General features: G+C 39.0%; 1 protein-coding gene across 5 annotated transcripts in view; it reads right to left on the bottom strand.

The window, feature by feature from the left end:
* Positions 1-1,236: 1,236 nt before the first annotated feature.
* Ppp1r1c (protein phosphatase 1, regulatory inhibitor subunit 1C) overlaps positions 1,237-24,151 on the bottom strand; it is a 110,767-nt gene continuing 87,852 nt past the window's right edge. For 3 of the 5 annotated variants that reach the window (NR_110980.1, NM_172420.4, NM_001290744.1), the window contains one exon: positions 9,043-11,481. Coding sequence is in view for 3 of the 5 variants with exons in the window: in NM_172420.4 (NP_766008.2) it covers positions 11,393-11,481 (89 nt within the window). In the remaining 2 variants the exon portion in view is untranslated. Of the gene's footprint in view, positions 4,409-9,042; positions 11,482-24,151 lie in introns of those variants that run through there. The other 2 variants (NR_110979.1, NM_001290743.1) reach the window with 1 other exon arrangement.

Below are 24,151 nucleotides of genomic sequence, written 5' to 3'. Positions count from 1 at the left end.
TGAATTATACAGGAGAAGCATTGTGGCTTCGCCATGCCCCTGTCTACCCCAGGGGATCACGTCTGTACATGTTTAGTAATCACAGAGGATCTTATAACAACTGCTCAGGAGCTAAGCTCACATTTCTTAGGTGGTTTCTTGTAACCTTGGTGATTAAGTATGGGAGCCTATTGGATTTTGAACCAAAATGAGTTTAATTCTCAGTCATTGGTGGTTGCTAGCAATTAACATTGACATTTTCTAACCTCTAATCATAAAGACATTGATTAAATGGTAAAATAATAATGAATATTTTAAGGATCTAAAGAGTGCTTGAAACACTGCTGGCCTAGAGTAAAAGGAGATTATTATTGATTGATATTTATTCAGATGATATTATCTTTATTGAGTTTTGTATAGAAGACCGGAGGCAGGAAATTCTTCACCTAGCACTGAAATGTGGCCCCAGGCTTCATGGTCTTATCATTTACCAGCTTTGTGGTCTTGTCTGAGCTTTTTCTTCTTATTTTTATAATCGAGACACTAGGCATATTTATCACTTAGGGCTATTGAAATGATTAAATGTAAGGTGCTGAGAACATAATGTGACACTTAGGATATGATTTATAAAAGAAAGAATTTTCCAGAGGCTGTACCCATTTCCCATAAAGTAAATTGATGTCTGTAATTTCAATAACATAGCACGGCTTCAACTCTGTAGCAATATTCTAAAGGCCCACGTGATGGGGAGGTTGCTCCACACAAAGCGTAAGCCAGCAATTCCACAATAAAGACTGGGTTATCAATCAGTCAGGTTTGAGCAGGAAAAAAAGACAAAATTGATACAGACCAAAATTATATGGATGGTCTGAGAGCGTGATTCAGGCTGATGTACATGTACTAATAAATAAGTAGAGATAGGCAACCATTAAAGAGATAGATATAAATATAAAGCAAAAAATAGTGTAAAACTTCACGAGTTAGACACAGTTTCGAAGCTGAGAGAGTCAATGCTCTGGTGATAATCTTTAAACACACCCAAAAGAAAGTACTGTTAGAAACAGTCAGGGAGCAGTAGACACCCTCATGTGGGATAACCTGGGGTAGTAGGAAGAAATCTACCAAAAGGCAGCATGTGTCAAGGGATGAGCATGCGCAGAGGGAAGAGGCTAGCCTTGCCGCTCCTCGGCTCACTCACCCCATTCTTTCTGGGCTTCTAAAACGCAGGAGATTGGAAATGACTGGGAAGTATTTTTTAGTAAATAATGAACTGTTCTTTATTTAACAGAAAGCAGGTTGTTTCTTTTCTTTCTTTAAAAAGATTTTATTTTTTCCTCTATTGTTGTAAAACCTGTACTTGTATGTATATTTAAATGCATGAATCTAATACATAGACACATTCCTATTTCTCAATAGACACACAGTTAAATTTCATATTATGTAAACAAAGAAAGTGACTTCTATGACTATATTTTCTTTGAAATATTATATCAATTATTTATACAGATATAGTTTGGGGTAATTTAATATCAATGTCTATTTTTTATTTTTCCTGTCCATTCAACAAATACCATTTAAAAATTAATTTACTTATCATTTATTTCCAATGTAAACTTTAATTATAACAAGCAAGCTTAAGCTGATATACAAACGTGAGTTTAGTAGGACAGACAATTCTTATTCAATCTCATTGGCCTTCATGTCAAGTTTTTAGACAGTATATTCTCAAAATCAAATGAAAGGCTGCATAAGTGTTTCAATCACTTGAAAAATGCAATAACCAAGCAACAAATTTAAACTAAGAAATCTATGTCCCATTAGAGCAAAAGAAGGAAGCAGAGAGCAACATATGGTAACGTAATTAGTGTGGTTAGGGAATCCTATCCACAGAGCCCACACTGCAGGACCACTGTAATGAGAAACCTGCCTTTCTTGTGATGCCTTGGAAGATGTTTCTTGAAACAATAAAGAGAGGAAGAAAAGACAACTCTTTGAAATGATTGAAGGACTCTTCAGCTATCTGCCAGCTACTTGTGTGATTAATGTTCTCATTGTCTTGTTGCTTTGATTCAAGTACAGAAAGCCATACCTTTGGTACTTTCGAGAAATAGTATTTTGAAAAAGAGAGTCTAGGAGCAGTAATTGAAAATTATTACTTCCCAAGTCCTGGGCAGAGTAAGAGAGAAGTAATAATAAATATTTAAAATGAGCCTCCTGTTTATTTTGTAATTTATAATTTGTGATTCTTACCGCCTATTGGCACAAACTTAGCAATACTCTCCTTTCGAGATAGTCAAGTTTATTTTAAAAAATAAACCTTGAAATGTGTGTGGGTTTGGAAGAACGTGTGTGTGTGTGTGTGTGTGTGTGTGTGTGTGTGTGTAGGAGTGTCCATGGACGTACATGCAGAGGTCAGAACAAGATCTCAGGTGTTTTTCTCTGTTGCTTTCAACCTTGAGACTGAGTCTTTCACTTAACCAGAAGGTCACCATTTACTAGAAGGCTAACCAACTTTGAGACTCCACTTGTCTCTTTTCCCCAGGGCTGGGGTTGTAGATACATACAACCATCCTTGGCATTGGCCTGCATGCTGGGATTTGAACTCAGGTTCTCATGCATGCAGAGCAAGCACTCTTACCCAGTGATCCATCTCTCCAGGCCTCTTACAATAGAAAGTATTTTTAAGTGAAACATTAAACAAGGAGTGGTGGAGCATTCCTCTGACTTCAGCACTCCACTGGAGAGGCAGGTGAACCTCAACAATCAAGGCTAGCGTTATCTCCATAGTGAGTTCCAGGCCAGCCACGGTTACATAGTGAGACCCCCCTACTTAAAAACCAATGAAGAGGAAGAAGAGGAGGAGGAAGAAGAAGAGGAGGAGGAGGAGGGTAAGAGAAGGAGAGAAGGAAGAGGAGAAGGACAAGGGGGTAAAAGAGGAGGAAGATCTACTAACTGTGCAGCTTGTTGTAAGAGGTTGTTCCACTTGTTGGATATTGCACAAATCAAATCAAAATCAAATCCAAAGAATTAAAAAATTGTTTATTCTTCCCACCCAGCCACATGACAAAAACTATCTTGTGTTTTCTGCCTAAAACTCCAGAGATTTCTTTGTGAGTTGTTCTCTAGGCCATTGCAGAAACCTTGAGAGCCCATGGTTCCCACAGAAGAGGCCTTTTCTGAGCTTACAACTCTGACAGTTTCTCTCATGGATCATAAGCTAATAGAAAGGCTTGTCAAGTTACAAAGTCACTCCAGGCCACTTCTTTTCTGTGGAGTTAAGTCTTTGTATCTATAAAGTGAATCTACACATTTAATGGGATTACTAACCAAAAAAATATAAGGGAAGCCACCTTATTAATTGTAAGAATCAAACAAATATTAACCAGCAGAGTTTAATAGCTATATTTACAAGAAGTACAATGCTATCCTTTTTCACTGTAACAGCCTCAAGTGATTAATCATGTAAACTTCTAAAAGATCTCTGGAGCTCAACAGAATCAAGACAAATGGAATTTGAAAAAGCAACAAGAGGATAAATAAACACAGTGGAATTTGAAACAGAAACAAGGGAAATGTGTTTGAAAGCCTCCCCATTATAGGAGAGACGTCTCAGGTTTCACAAGGAGAAAACTTAAAAATAATTCAGTTAAGATTTATCTCAATTCCAATTCTTCCTTCTAGTTATAGAGGGAAATAAAACCACAGAAAAGAGCTTGACAAATAGGTCAGCACAAATAATAATAAACCATTTCTGAAAAGCATGTCCATGTTATGTAGGACATATCAAGAGCACTTTAGAAGGCAGTCCAGTCGGCTGTCAAGAGTTTGAGAGGAGGGCTGGGGGTGCTGGGGCCATGTGCAGTTGTGTAGCTCTCTTCCAAGTCCAGGCAGGAGGACAGTACTGACAAGCCAGCTTCTGGTTGTTATCAACTTGTGTTTTGCACCTGGAGGAGAAAATGAAAATACCCCAGAACACAGTGGACACACTCCAGAGAATTTAATACCACATCGCATAAATCTCTGTAAAAGAAAAAACCTGGTATGCAATTCTTTATAACAATAGTTCACATGCTAGGTGGAGTAAATTATCCAGTTAGTGACTTATGGCTAAAAAGTTCTCTCAGAAGAAGCTCCAAGTAAACGAAAAAAAAAACAAAAACAAAAAGGAACAAAACCAAGCAGACAAAAACAGATTACACTTTAGAGCCATTTTGTAAGACCAAGTTTTCAAAGGCAAAATACTCAGTTACAGTACTTATGTCATTGCATGCTATATGTGTGTATACATCTTTGACTCATGACTTAGTTTTATTCTGTTGACTGTGGTCTAGTCACACAAGACAATCCCTTTTCTCTTCTGATTCATCTTCCCCTATGCAGTTGCCTTTTCGCTACTCCCATCTCTTCTTTTCTTCTTGGTTGCTTGCTCCTGTAAGAGAATTAGATGTGAGAAAGGTATAACTCAGGGTCAGAAGGACCCGTGCATGGTCATCTGCTCATCTCCCAGTCATAAGGTGTTCCACAGTGGGCAAGGTGCTGCTGGCCTAATGTTGCAATATACAGTGAAAGAGAAGACTCTTGCCTGTATGTCCTCTAATGTGTCATTACCTGAAATAATGTTATTAGCATATTAATTGGTATATTTATGGACTGTCTCAACAACTTCAATACACACCAATGTATTTAAAGAACTAAGCAATATTATTATTACCTATATCCTCACCAAGTAATAAATGTGGAGAATGTCAGAAACATTTTGTATATATATATATATTGAAAAATGAACTAGAATTTTGGCCACTTGTTGACAAAATGTAGTTTTAAAACCACACCAAGCAGTATGTAGTGCAAGCAGTGTGTAGTGATTAAGACTATCTAGACTGTTTTATCCAGCTGTGGATCTAGACTAAACATTCCCTCACTTATGCATATTTATGCAAAAATTATGCATATTATGCGAAGATCTGGTGATTATTAATGTTTCCAACTCCTCAGTGCTCACAAGTAGCTAGTTCTTCCATGCCCCAGGGATAAGGCAAGTCCCTAAGTTCTATTTGTTGAGAACCAGATACTCCTGGCTTTTCACCAAGACCAAGGAGCACTTATACCATGAGAACCCTAATGTCGTTGGGCTGGAGTACAACATCCAATTAAGACCATTTATTTTCTGAAACTCATTCTTACCAAGCATGGCCTTGTGACACTGTTGTGGCCACTGGACAGTAGTTGAAGATCTCCCTTCTGTGGCCTCCCTCTCTTCATGTCCTACACTTTAGTCACAACACAAGAATGTTAGGGAAATGACAGCCCCTCACTGTACTGCCGCCAACCTGAGCCTTCCACTGCTTGGAATAGACCATTTTGGGTACCACTATGTGCTGATTTTTCTGTTATTTGCCCCCCAAAGCTTTTATTCCTGAAATATTTTTCAAATTTCTTAAGTGAGATTATATATATACATACATATGTATATATACATATATATACATGTGTGTACATGTGTGCATATACATATACATATACACACATACACACATACACATACACACACACATATATACATGAGAAAGTTCCAGGCTTCATCTTTTTTACCCATCTTTTATAGAAAGGTTGTAAACCAGAACTCAGTGACGTTTTCTTTATTTTCATTCTCTATGTACACTGGTATTTTGCTTGCAATATATGTCAATGTGTGGGTTTCAGATCCCCTGTGGCGTTACAGACAGTTGTGAACTGCCATGTGGTTGCTGAATATTGAACCCAGATCCTCTGGAAGAGCAGCCAGTGCTCTTAACTTCTGAGCCATCTCTCCAGTCTCTCAGTGATGTTCCCTAACTCAAAGCTTCCCAGTGGTGTCACCTCTGGAAAACAAAGGCAAGTTCGTATGGTGTCCAAGCATTCTGACGTTTGGTTTCCTTTTTCCCTTTTCTTCTTCTTAGCCTTCTGGTCCTTCTGCCTTTGTAAGTTAACACCTGTTCCCCCAAACCACATGCTGAACACCTCCTACTACTGTTCTGATAGTCTTGAGGACTCGGATATTCCAGTAGTGTCACAGGCTCTTAGAGACCACAACACTCACCCCCCTCAGATTAGTTTATCAATATTAATAGTCATAAAAGGGGAGAAAACGCAGTCTTATTAGCAGAGTAAAACTCAAAATGAAGATAAATCCAATGGCATCTTAATTCTATTTTGTTCTTCAGGCTTCAAGTATCCTCCTTCATACATTTTGTCTTTATATCTCTAGATCAAATCTGTTACCCATGTAAAACCAGACAGTTAAATGCAACGGGGAAGTGACTAAATCAATATTTGGGTACCAAAACGAACGTCGGAAAAAGATGTGCTGTTGAATGACAACCTCTTCCTTTATTTGCTTATGGAGATTATTTCACTCTGTCTGCTTACTGTTGAACAGTAGGAAGCTTTCTACCCACAGCTCTCCAGTTATGGGGTTATTTACAAAATAACCTCTATTATTTTTGATGTCACTTTAATCCAAACAGCAGAAGAGGATGTGGGGAGATTGGAAGAGCCAGAGAGTTGGCAAGCAGCTGATGTGAGTACAATTGTCTCTTATTAAACAAAAGCCGGGAGGAAGTGGGCTCAGAGGAGGTGGCTAAGGAGTGGAGATGAGTATAATCAAGATATGTGATATGGAATTCTTTGAGTTCATAAACTATTGTAAAGGAGATGTCCCCTCAGTCTGTTCTTTTTAAATTTTTTTCCTTTTACTAAAAAAAAGTACTTTTCATATAATAAATATATCCAGTTATAGATTTCCCTCCACTCCTTCTGGTTCCTTATCCTCTCTTCTCCCCTTCCTTATAGATACTCCTTTTCTGTCTCCTATTAGAAAAAAACAGGCCTCTAAGAGATAAAAACCAAAGATGACCAAATAAAACATAAGATAAAGCAAAATCCATCATATCGCTTTTGGATATAGCAACCTGATAGAATGAAAACAGCCTGAGAACAGGCAAATGAATCAGAAATCCACTCATTTTCACTCTCACAAGTTCCAAAACAAAAACACCAGGCTAAAAGCTATAATATATAAACAGAGGACTGGTGCAGATCCATGCAGGCCCTGTGTGTGCTGCTCCAGTCTCTGAGTTCATATGAGCCTTGCTTAGTTAACTCAGACGGTCATGTTCTCCTGGTGTCCTCCATCCTCTCTGACTCTTACAATCTTTCTCCTCCTCTTCCTAAGCATTCCCTGAGCTCTGAGGGGAGGGACTTAATGGAGGTCTCCCATTTAGATTCTCCTTTGCTTATATTTATTTCCTTAGATTGCATGACTTTCTGAAATACAATCGTTTAATTTTTAAGAGTTTTCATATTTTAACAACATATTTATTAATCAACAAATTGATGACTCCGAGGAATGTTTCCCCTGGAAGCTGTGACTTACAGAATGAAAAAGGAGTCTTTCTTCCTGCATCCTCTTTACTCTGAATTGCATAATGGCACAAACACTTTCATACACACAGACTGCCTTTCATATTATCCATTTTCCACTTGACCTTTCCTCTTAGATACAGATGAGATGCACATGAAGTGGTGATGACTTGTTTATGACTTAATAAGTCTATATTGCAAGTCAATGGACATTGAAATACACTCAAGTTGTTTGTTACAACGATATCCAAACAAATCAATCTTGAAGTTCACTGAATTGTATATTATATTTGTGATTTGGGGTACTACTACAGTCACTGAATATGTTTTACATTGACTTGAAATATACTTTCACTTTAAATTGTTCCAACCCTAAACAATAATCACTACAAAACTTATAGATATGAACATTTATACATACTCTGGTCCTATACATAAAATAAACATAACTTGATCATGGCTATTCTAAAACTATTTTTCTTTAAATGTAGGAAATATTGGAAGTTCAAAGGGAAATGATGGAAACTTTGTTTAAGCATAGGAATGAGTTTAGAATTCTGTTTTGGAGTACAGCTCCTTAACTCAGACCACTGTTAGGATGTTATGAATTCACATCATCCAACAGTGAATACTCTGTCTTAGCTGACATTCATTTCTTCACTTTTTTTTTCTGTATGAGAGACAAAATATAATCTGTAAGCTTTACTCTTTTCTCCGTCCAGCACAAACAACCAAGGATCCCAAAGTGAGTGGTAAGGGTGGGGAGGAAAGTTTGGGGGGAAATGATGATATTTGACCTAAGAGAAGAAATTGTCTGGGAGGTGGTTTCCTGATGCATGAGGGCTGGCATAGAAGAGGAGATAGAGGGATGCTAGAGTCTTCAGTAAAGAAGAAACGGGACCATGCAGGGGCACATAGGCTAGCCAGTCTAGCACGGCGATGCTAGTTTCATTGATGAGTTGATACAGGGGCAGAGTTGCTAGAGAGTGAGTGAGAGCTGATCTCTAGAACCCACAGTCCAAAAGACTAGTAGCTATAATACATATACAGAGGACTGGTGCAGACCTGTGCAGGCCCTGTGTGCAGGCCCCAAAAGACTAGTAGGTGAGGATCACGCAGTAGGTGAGTTCATACAATAGGTGAGGATCACACAGTAGGTGAGTTCATACAGTAGGTGAGGATCACACAGTAGGTGAGGATCACACAGTAGGTAAATTCACACAGTAGGTGAAATTTTCACATACGTTTTCAGAATCTTTTCTAGCCATGGTAGCAGTGCCCACTTGGCTAATCTAAGCATTTCATAGCTCATCATATAAGTCTCAAAAACAATGAAGGTTCAAATTGAATAAACTTATTTTGCAAATGGAGATTTGGAAAACTGAGACTAAGACTTGATAGAGGTTGAATTTGAATCGTAGATGGGGTGACTCAAAGCCTGTCTATTAACCATCATAACATCTTATGAATGAGGTTTGGCAAATACAGAATTTGAAGGGGTCTGCGTCAGTCAGTTTCTTTGCCTGTTCAACCAAACTAAAGCCATACTGTCTCCTTGTGGGAACAGGCTTTCAATGTAGACTGTAACTGTGTGAAAAGGAAATTGAGAGCCCACTATCTCAGCTCCAGTCTCCTTCAATTATGCAAGAATGACACACATTTCCCAAGAAAAACTTTAAACTGTAATTGATTTGTTTTGAGAGTGGACCAAGGAACAGAAGAAACAACATTCCCCCAGGAAAACATGCATCTCATGGTTTGATACCATTAACAACAGAGAGGAAAAGAAAGCAGCTCAAAAGTCAGGCTGCACATGTCCTAAAATGATAATATGATATCAGGGGGAGCTTTGGATCCTTCCTGTTTACCTAAGGTGGGGGAGGGGTGCACTTATAAAAGTGTATATTCAAGGAAAGGGAAAAGGTGACTATTATTTTGTTTGCACCCCAGGGAGTCTCAAACACTCTCAAAGGGTGTCAGGAATGTTTTGAAACAAAAAACTCAAACACATTTACAAGAAATATGAACCTTAATGATGTTCACAGTAGAGAAGAATTTGGGAAGAAAAATAGTCACGGCAGGTGGCAATAGACTCTAATGGTTTATTGATTTATCAAGGACAACATAGAGAAAAGAGAGAAAGAGGAAACAAGGAGGAAAAAGAGGAGGAAGAGGAAGACAGATAGAGGACAGGATAGACACTGGGCAATAACATCCAGTCTTGGGATGCTTCTCACTGAGTGAAACTCATTTCTACTGCATTTGTTAATAATTTCACATAAACTCTTATTTGCTACATTATAAAATTTTAAATTAAAAAAAAATCTTATTCTTTTGGATTTGCACTTTAAGATTTTATAGTAAATTTCACATTTTAATTTTTCCTTCCCTTCTTAATTTTCTCTTAGTGGATTTTTTATGATTATTTAGTGTGTGTGTGTGTGTGTGTGTGTGTGTGTGTGTGTGTCCCACATTCTAAGGTGTGTAGTAAAAGTGAGAGGCATACAATACATCTCATGAAGTAAGAAACAATTGATTCTCTCCTCCTGCCTGTGGGTTTCAGGGATCTACTAACCTATCAGTTGGTGACAGGCGTTCTTACCCACTGACCTATCACCAACCCCTTGCTTTAATGGCTTTGGATGGATATTTCTTTACATCTATGAAATATTTGAATCTCATTAAAACCAACAGTGTAGAAACAAAACTATCTATCTCCACTAAATTGTGCATTCCTATATCATGAATAATTAAAATTACCCAATGGCCAGAAATCTAAGTTAAAGTCATACTGACAAATACCCATTGTCATACAAAACCTTGCTGTAGCCCTATCTCCAGAGAGAAAATAAGCTTTCCTTTATCTTTATGGCTTCCAAAAGAGTAATTTCCTAGGAAAAAACATTTAAAATCATTTTTGATATGTATGTTACAACAGTTAATGAAAAGAGAGGCGACAACTTTGAAAAGGGCTGAGGGGTAGAAAGGTTTACTGAGAAAGGGAAAGATGGAATGTTGTAATACTAATCTCCAAATAACAGCGATTTTTTTTTAACTCCACAAAAAGTAGTTGTCGAATTAATGGGTGAGTCTATGGCTGAGTTTTTGAGATATTTCTTTTTATTCTATCACAGAGAAGAAGAATAAAACAGTCAGGATATATTAAACTGCAATAAGACTGAGGAATATTTGCATATACAAAGCCCTGGGTTCATTCTCTAGCACCAATAAAACAGAAAGAAACAATGAAAAACCCAGACAAACAAAAGTGATACAATATAGATGGCTTCGTTTTAAATAGTTAAAAAATAATAATAAAGAAAAGGCAGAAGAGAATGGCTATGTTTACTTACAAATTTAACATTTCCTTTCCAATAACTAGATGATGCTGAGAAGCCAACATTGAATGGCTTAGAAAATAAAGGGACATTTGTTTCTTTAAGTAACTGCTGGATGGAAATCATGTAACATCTGATGTGGTGTTTTGAAGCCAGACAACAGATGTCTGCCTATCACTGTCTCCTTGAGGTAAACTGGGGTCTGATGTAGGGCACAGAAGCTTGCTAAGTGCGGTTATTACTTAGGAGCCTCCGCAGATGCCCGTCTTCCATTAATCCCCACTCACACTCGTCCCACACACATTTGCTATTTATTTTGTAATGCTCTCTACATTTGACCTTAGAATGTAAATTATGTCGTAGGCCAGGAGGACTTAAGCTTTGGCAGTATCAAAGTGAGAACATTCATGTGGCAGCAGATTCCTAGGTGTGATGAGTTGAAAAGAAAAGTTGGGGTAAAGTAAGTGCCTATTCTTTACTGCAAGTGGTACACAGCAATCTGCACTCGGTTTCACAGTTCAGTCAAGGGGGCTTCCATGGGGATCACACTGCTGTGGGGGTGGGGGGTGAGACAGAAGAGGATGCTGGAGGCGGAGCTTTGGAGTACCAATGGATATTCAGAAGAGTACACAGTCCAGTTATTTCCAAGAAGCCCTCTTGCTACCGATGGGTAATTAATGGTTCCACTTCTCTTCTCTTTCACTTGCACTTTCTTCTTCTTCCGGGAACGCTGATCCATTCTGGTCTTTCAGATGCTTAACGCCTGAAATTATAAAAAATTGTGCAAAATGCAAATGAATTTTATTTCTAGCACATCTATCCACTGCTTTGCTGAAAGAGCTAATAAAAATGTGGAGTGGAAAACTTTTCCGTGTGTGTGTGTGTGTGTATGTGTGTGTGTGTGTATGTGTGTGTGTGTGTGTCTGTGTGTGTGTGTCTGTGTGTGTGTGTGTGTCTGTGTGTGTGTGTTTCTCCAAGAATCTCAACGATGTGTCCTACATAAACCATCTCATTCACTGAGGACACCCAGACAAATTTCCATTAGAGACAGAGTGTCTTTCATAACTTCATCTTCTCCTTCAAGGATTATATCACAGTCTATGAAGGCCCTGTTATTATAATTCTGATGTATCATTCAGGAATCATTCAATGAAAATAATGCTTTTGCTGTCACTGAATTCAATTACAAGGAGGGTCTTACAAAGTCAATACCACAGGGATGTTTGCCATTTTTGTAATGTATAAACAAAAAGGAAACAACCACAATATTCTTAGCCTTTTTTAAAATTCATATCATACCTACTGGATTATGGGACCCTTTTGTTCAAAATTCTTCAATAACTAGGCTGCGGAGTGGAAGAGCCTGGACACATAGCTTTGCTAATTTCCTTTGCTTGGATGATCTGGCCTCTCCCTGCCTGTTGAGCCTCATTTCTCACTGGATTTTCTTTCCACCTTTCTAAGTAATGTCTGCTCTAACTACCCTCTGACCACTCCTTGCTCACTTAAGCTTCTAAGCTTTTCTCCTCCTGTTCTCAAAGCCAAAAACCATTCTCCTCCTCCTCCTCCTCCTCCTCCTCCTCCTCCTCCTCCTCCTCCTCCTCCTCCTCCTTCTCACACTCTTACTCTCTTCCACTCACCCATCAGATGACAGCTCTTCTCTCCTGAAGGAGAGCACAACTCCCCACATGGAGTTAGGAAGCTGTCCCTCAGATCCACCTGCTACACTTAATCCTTTCTGCATCAATTACCTTATAGAATTTTGTTTATACTTTTTTCATTAGACAAAGTTCATTGATGGCAGAGACTATGTAACTCACTTTGGAACAACAGGCTGGATGCTGACCTGTTCATTAACACTTAATCTAACTGATTGACTGAATTAACGAAGAAACATTTTAGTACATGCCGTGCCCATTTCACGATAATTTATCTTCAGATTTCTTTTTTTTTTTATCACAAATCAAGATCACCACTACATCCACATTTAATCAGCAGAATTGTCTTCAAGTCCTCTTGACTATAATCTGTTAAGACAAGCTGATATCTGCACATGTGACAGTTTTCATACATTTTTATGTTTTTGACAATTGTTTTCTGAACATTTTTAAGAATTATGAGGACTATTCTAGTTAAAACTGAAAATTAAAAGCGAGATATGACTCATGTTTTATGTAAAACCAAGACTCAAGAGGTATGTATGTGAACTCTTGTGCACTGCTGCCGCCAGGCTCAGTGTACAATTTGGCAAGAAATATCTGGACTGGAGGTGTTATCTTGCAAAAAACATGACCAATGATCAGGTATAATGATATTTACTATTTTAATGTGCATATACAGAACACTCGCAATTCCTATTAACATGGGACTGTAGAGAGAAAATTATTATTAGAAACTGAAAATTACCTCGCTACACTAAGCTACATGGATAGAGTTCTAACTGCTGAGAGTAAATTCACTGCGGTCAACCAGGCACTCTGCTGGAGTTTTGCACAGAGCTTAAAGCCTTAGAAGTCTGTGATGGAAAGATCTCTACCAGTGGCGCTGAGATTTTGAAAACATGAGTGGTCTGCTCTGAACTGCAAGGTTGGGTGGTGCTCAGGAGAGTTCTAACACTCCCTTCTGTGTGTGCTGGCTATATAGACCGCAGAGTTCCATTGTCAAGGTATGGCAGCTGAATTTTAACTTTTCTGAGATGCCGAGGTGTGAACCTGGTGCAGAGGCTCTCAAGGTCCCTTTCAAGTTGTTGGGTGTTGGCTTTCGGGTGCTACCACCACCCCACACTCAGTTTCCTGAGCAGAGGTTGACCCTTGCTCCCTAAATTTGGTAAAGTACAAATGACTCCAGCACTTGTTCCATTCATCTACAAGGTAATGAAACTGTGTTTGATAATTTAAATGCATATTAGTGACCTAATTGATATTAATATGGGTAAATGAGAAAGCTATAGAAAGCAAGATGCCAACATACCTAACCACTAGCCAGTCACTCCCACCTTTGAGTACAGGTCTGTCTGCTTATCCTGATTTGCACTGTATTTGCTTTTTATAACAACAATGACCATAAGTGTATATGGGACATACTTTTTCTGAAATAAACCCACTTTGAAACGAAATGCTCCCTCGAGAAAAGCTTTGAGGAGGCAGAGCTGGGTACATGTCACCACAGAGAGTGTCTGTGGAATACATTCCAGAAATATCTTTTGTTTCTGCAGTTTGCCTTAATGCCTTCTCTCAGTTGAAGGATGTATAGTTGATTAATTTCTGTCTTGAAACCCCTTCGAACCACTATTCTCCTGTTACCCATCAGCAATATTCATTTGGTTATAGGCCCAGTGATGTTGAAGTTAAAATGTACAGTCTGCTAGTGGATATCTCATAATATCTTTTTCCACACAGCTTTCATGCATGATTTGTGTTTCAATATTCTTTAAGTACTCATTCAATATTTGCACAACCACACAGATAGAGCATAAACTATTCAGGAGGCATTGATGCTGACAGGTTACATGAGGAAGGCTCTTCCCCTGTACCCGGGCTATTATGGCTCACATTTTGGTTAGTGTAGACTCAGTCATGCCTGCACACAAGCAGGAGACAAAGAACCTCAGAAAGCACAACAGAGGTGCCTTTCCCATAGTGACATGAACACACAGAAAAGGGCTCATACCTAACAGGAGGCTCTATAGCATGCATCTGTGGAAATATGAAGAAAATAGAGTTGAAGGCAAACTGAGTAGACTGTATCAAAATAGAAACAAAGAGCCAGTGCCCACAGACAGCGCACATGTGCGTGTGATCCCTGTTACCTCTATAAAGCAGGTTGTTTGATAGGCAGAGACAGGAGAACTGACCTAGTTTATGCTCTTTTTGGTCTAAATAATGAATTCTAGGCTAGCTAAGGACACACAGCATGATGATGTCTCAAAAAAAATTATGGGGCCATTTTGGCTGACTAGTTAGATGACTCATTTCCACATGGCACTATAGGACTATAGGAGTTGGGGCTGGTGAGATGGCTCAGCAGGTAAGAGCACCCGACTGCTCTTCCGAAGGTCCAGAGTTCAAATCCCAGGACTATAGGAGCATGTGTTACCGGGATCAGAGAATGTGGCTTTATAGGGGTGTTCCCAATGACAGAGTCCACAGTTTAGGAAAGAGCCTTGGTCTCCCGCCTGCAGACTGGATATATCAGAAGAACTCTCTCATAGAATCTATACACAGAAACAGAAAGTTCAGGATCCAGAAAATCAAGAGATGATAACAAAGACTCTAAATTTCTAAAATACTGGAGGAAAATCAAATCAAATCTATATAGCACCTATAGGATGAAATAGGGTCAAGGGCTGACCATGAGTTAAGGAGTGGGTATGACCATGAGGTATGTTCAATATAGGGAAGTTAGCTCCCAAATCTTGTTTGTTTAGCAAGATATATCTGTGATTTTGTTTGTTTTGATTTTGGTTTTTGAGCAAGGGTCTTACACTGTATGTAGTCTGGCCTCATTATGTAGCCCAAGTGAAATCTGAAGTCATGGGAATATTCTACCATGGCCTCCTGAATAATGCCAGGATTGCAGGTTTGAGCCATCATGCTTAGCTTGCACACACATTTAAAAAATAAAATCACAAGTGCATTGGGTAAATATGAAATTAAAGGGTGTTAGTTTTGGGTCTTTTTGTTTGTTTGTTTGGTTGGTTGGTTATTTTTTGTTGTTGCTGGTGTTATGTTGGTTTGGTTTGGTTTGGTTTGGTTTGGTTTGGTTTGGTTTGGTTTTGGTAAAAGCACATTCTTTTAGGTCTTAGCAATTATTCTAAATTCCTCTAGGGAATCTGTAAGTATGTTTTGGAGCACACAGCTTCATTTAAATGTCTAATTTTAAAAATTATATTATGCCTTTTCAAGAAAAAAGCACCATAGGTTTCAACAGATCTTGACAGGGTCTCTGATTATACATATGAATGCCAACCAGTCAAATCCCTCTGGTCTAAAGAAGCAGTGAAATCTCCTAGATAGTTTCACCAAGAAAACATTGGATGAACTAGGGCACAAACTTTAGCCCTTTGCTCCTACTGGAGGGGGCTCTTTGTCTGTTATTGTACTATCAATTAACTTTTACAAATTTAGAACCATGAAGAAAACACACTAACTCAAGTTCAAAATGCTATTTCCATCATCAAACAACTGTGTAAAGTAGATTTCAATGTATCCTTTCCCATAAACTTGATTTTAGTGGAATCTGTTGTCAAAAGAAAAAAGTGTTGAATTTAACCTAACTTGTAGGCACTCTTTAAACATAACCAGGTTACAAATAGTGATCCAGTTATAAAAATAGAAGAATCTTTCTCTCTGTTGTATCCAAAACTCTGGACTGGACTCTAGACGTGAAAAATGTGCTCAATTCATCTTCAGAGACAGAACTAAGCAGTTTGATTTAATAGAATAAGCCCCCTTTGAGAACTATGCAAAATTAGAGATCAGATAGGATGTGGGCTTGGGGTGATGATTTAATTTAGTGGAAAATTACTATAGATGAGTAGAATAAGCCATGCTGATGAGCAACACCATGCTCCAACTTGAGGAATAGTAATTGAGACAGCCATGTATAGAGTAATAAGCTGGTTAATAGCAAGCCTAGTGTTTGTACAAACACCATTTGCAAAATATATTGAGCAAGCCTTAGTTTTCTGAAACCATGCCACGTACAAAGGAATGATTTCTGTGGTCTTAACAAGGCCACTTACTAATGGTGCAGCATATTTAAAATGCAATGTTAGATAGAGTCTATTTAACCTCTAATGGGGCACTCAGAGCAGCCTCTCAGCAAAGGCCTTTCATCTCTTGGATTTGACATGTGTTTTGCGTTTCCTAAAATGTTTTCATATATACTGCATTTTGTTTAATACTCTTACCATTCACTTATAATGAGCAGCAATATATTAATATACTGAAGTCACAGAGATCAATTGACATGCTGATATTGTTCCAATAAAAAGGAGCCTTAGACTCAGCATAAATCTGTACCATCATACTTTATTTGAAGTAAACCTGGTGTGGGAGACATAATCAACCCCTGCTCTAATACAATGAAGGCAACATAGTCAGCCTCCACTCTAGTACAATGAGCACTCAGCACTGCAAACATCAGGGCAATGTACGGCTATTTCACTGAACTCTCCATCACTTCTTTGCAGAGTATATGTAGAATATGGTTTTCCATGTCATAGAGGGATAAAAACATATGTATATATTTATGCATATTTTACCTTTTTCTTTACCAAAGCCATTGGACTAGGTAAAGCTGTGACTCACAACATTAGGAATATGGAACCTGAAGAGGCTACCTCCTGTAGCCAGACAGGAGACCCATTAGAGAGGCTAACCCACCCACAAATCTTTCAACTCAAAATTTATACTGTCTACAAGAAATGCCAGTTGAGGAGATGGAGCAGAAACTAAGGGAATGGAACCAATAATTGGCCAAACCTGCCATGGGCAATCACCAAAAAGGACCAATTCCTGACACTATTAGTGATGCTTGCAGATAGGAGCATGTTTTCCTCTGAGAGCTTCCACCCAACAACTGACTCAGATACAGACACTCACAGCCAAACATGGATGGAGCCTGGGGTCTCTTATTAAAAAATGAGAGAAAAAATTGTGTTTCCGTAGGGCTTAGGTACTCCACAGGAAGACCAACAGAGTCAACTAACTTAGATCCTTAGGGCTTTCAGAGTCTGTACCACCAACCAAAGAATAAACACAGGCTAAGCCTAGGCCATCCCACACATATGTAGCAGATGTGCAGTTTGTTCTTCATATGGGTTCCAAACAACTGGAGTGGGGGCTACCCCCAAAAGCTATTGCCTGTCTGTGGGATGTGTTCTAGCTGGGCTTCCTTGTCTGGCCTCAATGGGAGAGGGAGTATGTAGCCTTACAGAGAGTTGAAATGCCAGAACAGGGGTGGGGGATACCCAGGAGGGCCCACCTGCTCAGAGAAAGGGAAGGGAGTGGGTAAGGGAAGGATTGTGGGAAGTGATGACCGAGAGAGGGCAGTGAATGGGAGGTAATATGAATAGTAAAACATAAAATTAAATTGGAAAAGAATCGTGTGCTGTGAGGCAAAGGTTTGAGAGTCTCTTTCTTGTGTGGGTAACTCGGAATTTCCTTGTGAGCACAGAGCTTTAGCCTTGCATGAAGGTTTCTCATTAGTGTGAGGCTATTTGTTCCTAACTCAGTCTTTTGACTTTCACCTTATCTTCCATCTTTTTACAATTCAGCCTTGGCAAGGTATGGATTTCTAGATATGTATTCTTCTTTTCTTGATTATACAATCTGTTGACATAACTCTTCTATTTTTTTATCTGGTGTATTTCAACAGTACCATTGGTAACATCTCCTTTTCCATTTATAATTTTATCTGTGTGAGTCCTATTGTTTTAAATCTGAGGTAATATAAAGATTTGTTGATTTATCATCTCAAAACCCAACACTTTATTCTTTGGATCTTGACTGCTATGTGTAGAGTCTCAATTGCATTTGTTTCTGCTTTGATCTATATTGTTTTCTTTGTTTTGCTTGCTTTGGATTTAGTTTGTTTTTTTATTTTTCTAGTCGTTTGAGGTGTGAAGTTGGTCTATCTATTTGAACTTTTCTTTTCCTTAAAGTAGGCTTTTATGTTTATAAACTTCCCTTTTATAATTATATTTCTGAATTTCAACAGTTTAGTATATATGTTTCCAATTTTATTTTCTTCAACATACAGTTAGATTTAGTTTTAATTTCCACTTGGATCCATAGGTTGTTTTAAAGTAATTTAATTTCCATGTGTTTGTTAATTTTTGAAAATTGCTCCAATTATCATTTTTGTTCTATATTATTGTAGTATGAAAAGATAATTCGTGTTGGTGAAAACTTTTGATGAATTCTCACTATTTTGAGACTTAGAGTCATATTTATCAGAAACTTGAAGAATCTTTATAATTTGGCTCTGTCTCCTGACACATCTCCCCACCTCCACAAAATTGGTAAGACCCTTTGACATTTCACACATAAATCTTCTCCAGTCCTGTAATCCTGTGTCACCCCTCTGAATTCTCTTTCCTTTGAGGAACCTCTAAGGTGTGTTCCTTCATCTCATTAAAGTAATGACTGACCTCCCTAACATTTCATCTAAAGCATGGGGGTCTTTCAGATTACCACAGTCAGCAGAGAAATGGTCTGCAGGAGGCAAGAAGGTAGTTTGGTTCAACAGGACTCAGTAGCCAGTGTTGCTTCAGACTTTGAGAGTCAGACCCCCCAGTAGTTTATTTTCAACATATTTAAGTACAGCACAATTTGGTGAAAAAGAAATCCTGGTTATAATTCAATCCTTTGTATACAACAAAGCTGAAGACATGAATGACTACATCAAAACTCTTTGTAAAGTACAAGTTACATCTTCCATAAACATAGTTTCTATAGATTGATAGATTGACAAATAAGCTCAAGAAGGGGAAGGATCCAGGGTGGTCTCAGCAAAGTTCACTGGGTCAATTAATTAAATCATTAATTGCATTCACTGCCACTTTCTAAGCAGAAAACAGGTTATACACATCTCCCTTTGAAGAGACAACCCTGTGTATTTAATATTCCTGGTTTCCCTAGTGCTTAGTTATGACCTCAAGGACCTACATACCTCCTACACCACTCTCTCCCCCAGCATCTGTTTCTGTCTATCATATGTCCTTGTTTGGGAACCTGTGGAACATACTCCCTCCCTCAGAATGTTAGTACAATGGAATCAGAACCAATGCAAGCTTATTCACCAGCTCATCAATAGAGTCTAGACAAAGGGCTGAGGCCCATTCACATCCAAAGTGCTTTAACTGATGAAATGACTGGTTTTTAACTTTACTATCATTGAAACTCTTTCATATTTTAAGTATGGATAGATTTAAATGCAGTGCGCCCCCCCCCCCCCGCAGTGGGTAAACTTCTTTCCAATCAATTCAATCTTGTGCAAGTAATAATTTTTAACATATAGAAAATGATGGATAATTCAGTCTGTATTTAGCTTATTCTTCTTAGGCTGACACATGATCTTACACCACGAATCCAAAGTTTTTCTGGACTTCTACTAGTGACAAGGAATCTTTCAAAAAGAGAGGGAGCACTCGCTGATAAATGGATATTAGCCCAGAAACTTAGAATACCCAAGATACAATTTGCAAAACACAAGAAAATCAGAAAAACAAAGACCATCACATGGATACTTCATTCCTCCTTAGAATGGGGAACTAAATACCCATGGAAGGAGCTACAGAGACAAAGTTTGGAGCTGAGACGAAAGGATGGACCATCCAGAGACTGCCCCACCCAGGGATCCATCCCATAACCAGCCACCAAATGCAGACACTATTACACATGCCAGCAAGATTTTGCTGAAAGGACCCTGATATAGCCATCTCTTGTGAGGCTATGCCAGTGCCTGGCAAATACATGCTCATAGTCATCTATTGGATGGATCACAGGGTCCCCAATGGAAGAGCTAGAGAAAGTACCCAAGGAACTAAAGGGGTCTGCAACCCGATAGGTGGAACAACAATATGAACTAAACAGTACCCCCAGAGCTTGCGTCTCTAGCTGCATATGTATCAAAAGATGGCCTAGTCTGCTCACATTGGGAAGAGAGGCCCCTTGGTCTTGCAAACTTTATATGCCCCAGTGCAGGGGAACGCCAGGGCCAAGAAGTGGGAGTAGGTAGGTAGGAGAGCAGGGTGGGGGAAGGGTATAGGGGACTTTCGGGATAGCATTTGAAATGTAAATGAAGAAAATATCTAATAAAAAATTGAAAAAAAGAGAGGGGGAGGAGAGAGAGAAAGAGAGAGAGAGAGAACGCAGTCTCTGTATTTATTATTGCTTTGATCACTAAACACAATTAATCTCATATAATATATGGCTTTTTCCAGGGAAATGATGTAAATGTATGTAAGTGTTCTCATCACATCCACAATTCTTCCACTACTTAAAACTCTTTCATTGGAAAGTGAACCCTGGTGAATTCGTCTCAATATCTTCCCAGTTCTCTCTGTATCCCAAGGCTATTTTCCTTCTCACTCTGTGGCTGCCTCAACTCAATGGATCTCTCGTTCCCCAGCCTGCTGACCCCCAGACAACTCCTGAATGAGCAGATTGTTCTGCCTTCTGTCCTCTGTTTGACCTGCGCATACACAGGTCAGGCAGCTGCTTGGTTGACCCTTCTCTCCTGCCAGATGCATAGTTGTTCCCAGGCAGACTTGCTCTCTGGCTGTTCCCCTCAATAACAGAACGTCACTGTTCTCACCGCTCGGCTCCCTGACCCATTTCCCTCTGTGGTTTGCTGCCCTACCTTGGTCTGTTCCATACATGAAACCGTGTTCCCCTGCCTTTCAGACAGATTTCTAACCAGCTCCATGACTAGTGTCTTTATTTTTTTTCTTTTGTAAGATGTAAGTACATCTGATACAGAGAAACATTTATTACTCAAGTTCTATAAGGAATATAAGAAATCAATTTACATTGATCATATGGAGGTAAAAATTGATATAGTCTCTGCTTAAAAGATAATTTTCTGTTACTTAATGGTAGTAACTAGAAAGAAAGTGTTCACATGTCCCATTTACTTGCTTTTCCAATACTGGTATCATTTCTTTGGGATTGACTTTTTATTATTCATTCATTCGTTTAGATCTTTTGACACAGTCTCATGTAGCCCAGGCTGGTCTCCAACTCTCTATGTAGAAAATGATGATCTGAACTCTTGAACTTCTCAACTGCTGAATGATAGGTATGGACTGACATACACAGCAGGGGTTTTTCTAATAACAAAATTAGAACCATTCCCCAACCTCACAAGAATTATACTAGTAAACTTGTAGTTTTAAAATATAAACTTTTGAATTGCAAAGTACTTCTATATTACTTTCACTATAAATAGGTTGCACTGTTGATAAAGGTTTATCATCACACAAAGAAAAGTGTTTTAGGAAAATCTCATACTGTTTTGAGAATATTGGTGCTTTTTCAAAGCCCAGGCAGAATCTCACTGAAACCCCAGTCAGAGGAGAGTTCTCTTCAAACAAGCTTGTCAGTTATCATGCCCAATGATCCTGGTCATTGTAAATAATCCCTCAGACCTATTATGAACCCAATTTATTTGCCTTAATTTGGAAATTGATTCTTATTTTGCTACACCGTGATGATAACTTGGAACTTTGATCTCCTGCTCCTACCTCCTAAGCACTGCAGCTAAAGGCTCGTCACCATCCCATAGGAGGCTGTGAGGAATTGGGGATGTAATGAAGTCACTAGAGTGCTTGCTAAACATGCAGAGTCAATCCCCAGTGGCTCACCAACAGGTGTATCAACATCTTCTGCCTGTCTGAATGAGGTAGCCATTGGGTGAGTTATTGTCTTTCCCCGTGACCTTGCTGAAGCAGTTCACCATGACACACTATTTGAGTGATAAGGGGAAGGTGCCATTTGTTTTTGATTTAAGGAGACAGCCAAGGACTAGTGATGAAGATAAAACTGGCAAAGCAAAGGCAAGAGAGAGAGAGAGAGGCAGGCTTTGACTTGGTTTGCTGAGGCTCAGCTGCCTCCTTTTCCTCCAATTTGATTTCTTTTAATAACATAAAAAAAACCTAATTTCTAATTTTCAATACATTTCACTTTGGCCTAAACTAATTTTGTTAGGCATTTGACATGTGAAACCCAAAACATCCGGACAAATCCTTTTTCCTTAGTTTCTATCTTCATTAGAGACTCCTTTTGATGTGGAAAGGGACAAGGGAAGACAGTGTGTGTGTGTGTGTGTGTGTGTGTGTGAGAGAGAGAGAGAGAGAGAGAGAGAGAGAGAGAAAGAGAGAGACAGAGACACACGCACAGAGAGACACAGACACACACACACACTCACACACACAAACACGTACATTCTCTCTCTCACACACACACACATTCTCACTCTTTCTCTGCCTCACACATACTCTCTCTCACTCTCTCTCTCTCTCTCTCTCTCTCTCTCTCTCTCTCTCTCTCTCTCTGTGTCTGTGTCTCTGTGTGTGTGTGTGTCTGTCTCTGTCTGTCTCTGTGTGTATGTGTGTCTGTGTCTGTGTGTGTCTGTCTCTCTTTCTCTTTCTCTCTCTCTCTCTCTGTGTGTCTGTGTGGGTGTCTCTATGTGTGTGTCTCTCTCTCTTTCTTTCTCTCTCTGTTTCTTTCTCTCTCTCTCTTTCTTTCTCTCTCTCTCTCTTTCTCTCTCTCTCTCTCTCTCTCTCTGTGAGTGAGTGTGTGTGTGTGTGTGTGTGTGTGTGTGTGTGTGTGTGTGTGTGTGTCTGTGTCTGTGTCTGTGTCTGTGTCTGTGTCTGTGTCTGTGTCTGTGTCTGTGTCTACAAGGAAAGTCACAGGGCAACTTCTCCATCATACCCGAGGAGGCATTTACCTTGACTTTGAGACAAGTCTCTCACTTGGCCTGGAGGTCTCTTATTTGTTTTTTGCTGCCTTGCCTCCAAGCCCCAGGAACCCACATGTCTGCATCTCCAGAACTGGGATGATAACCACGTGCCATTATAATCAACCATTTTCTTTTTAAATTTACCTGAATTCAGGTCTTCATTCTTATGTAGTAAACTGTTTACCAGCTAAAATATCCCTCTAGCCTATGGAATATTTTATGTTTCTTCTTTATCTTCAACTTTGAATAAAACTTTATGATATGATTAAAAAACAGAGAAAGAAATTGTTGCATTTTATCTCAGAAATATCCAACAAGTTGCATGTAAACCTTTAACTCGTGACAAAAAGTAAAGTATCAGCTTGGGCAAAAATAATGATGGTTTTGGTGTTATTGAAACTTGTTTGATATTGGAATTAATTCTTAACAAATGCGTCTATGTAGGCATCGCTTATTGTGCATTTCTCACTTTTTTGCTAATGACTTTTTTATATTTATTTTCTACTATGGAGATTCTGTTAAAAAACAAATTTCAACGATTTTCTTATTTGAATAAAAATAGGTCATAAAGCAGTTGAGACAACTTCCAACATCGACCACTTGTTTGGCCCAGTAGCTGGTGAACAGTGTACAGTGTGGTGGTAGTCTGTGGGGCATTGGGCTATACACAGTCTGGTATCCAGTTGAGCTGAGGTCTGAACCCCGGAGTGGTGATAATTCACCTACAAGGCATGGTAGGCATTCCCTCATGTCTCCTAGACTCAAGGCTCCTGTCGAAGTTACCATCCCCCACAACCCCCACAGGAGAAGCATGGCTAGTAGTCATGTAAACAATGTCCCAAGCTTCTGACCTTCAGGCTAGACTCCTCCCAGTTACCTAGCAACAGTAAAGATAACATCCTACCATAAGAGGGGCTGCTTAGCCTCACCTCACTCTCTTACTCTCTCCTCATCTCTCCTCATCC

This window comes from Mus musculus, chromosome 2 (genome assembly GCF_000001635.26).
Source record: "Mus musculus strain C57BL/6J chromosome 2, GRCm38.p6 C57BL/6J".
In the NCBI taxonomy this organism is placed as follows: Eukaryota; Metazoa; Chordata; class Mammalia; order Rodentia; family Muridae; genus Mus; species Mus musculus.
This window is presented reverse-complemented; position numbering and strand designations above follow the sequence as displayed.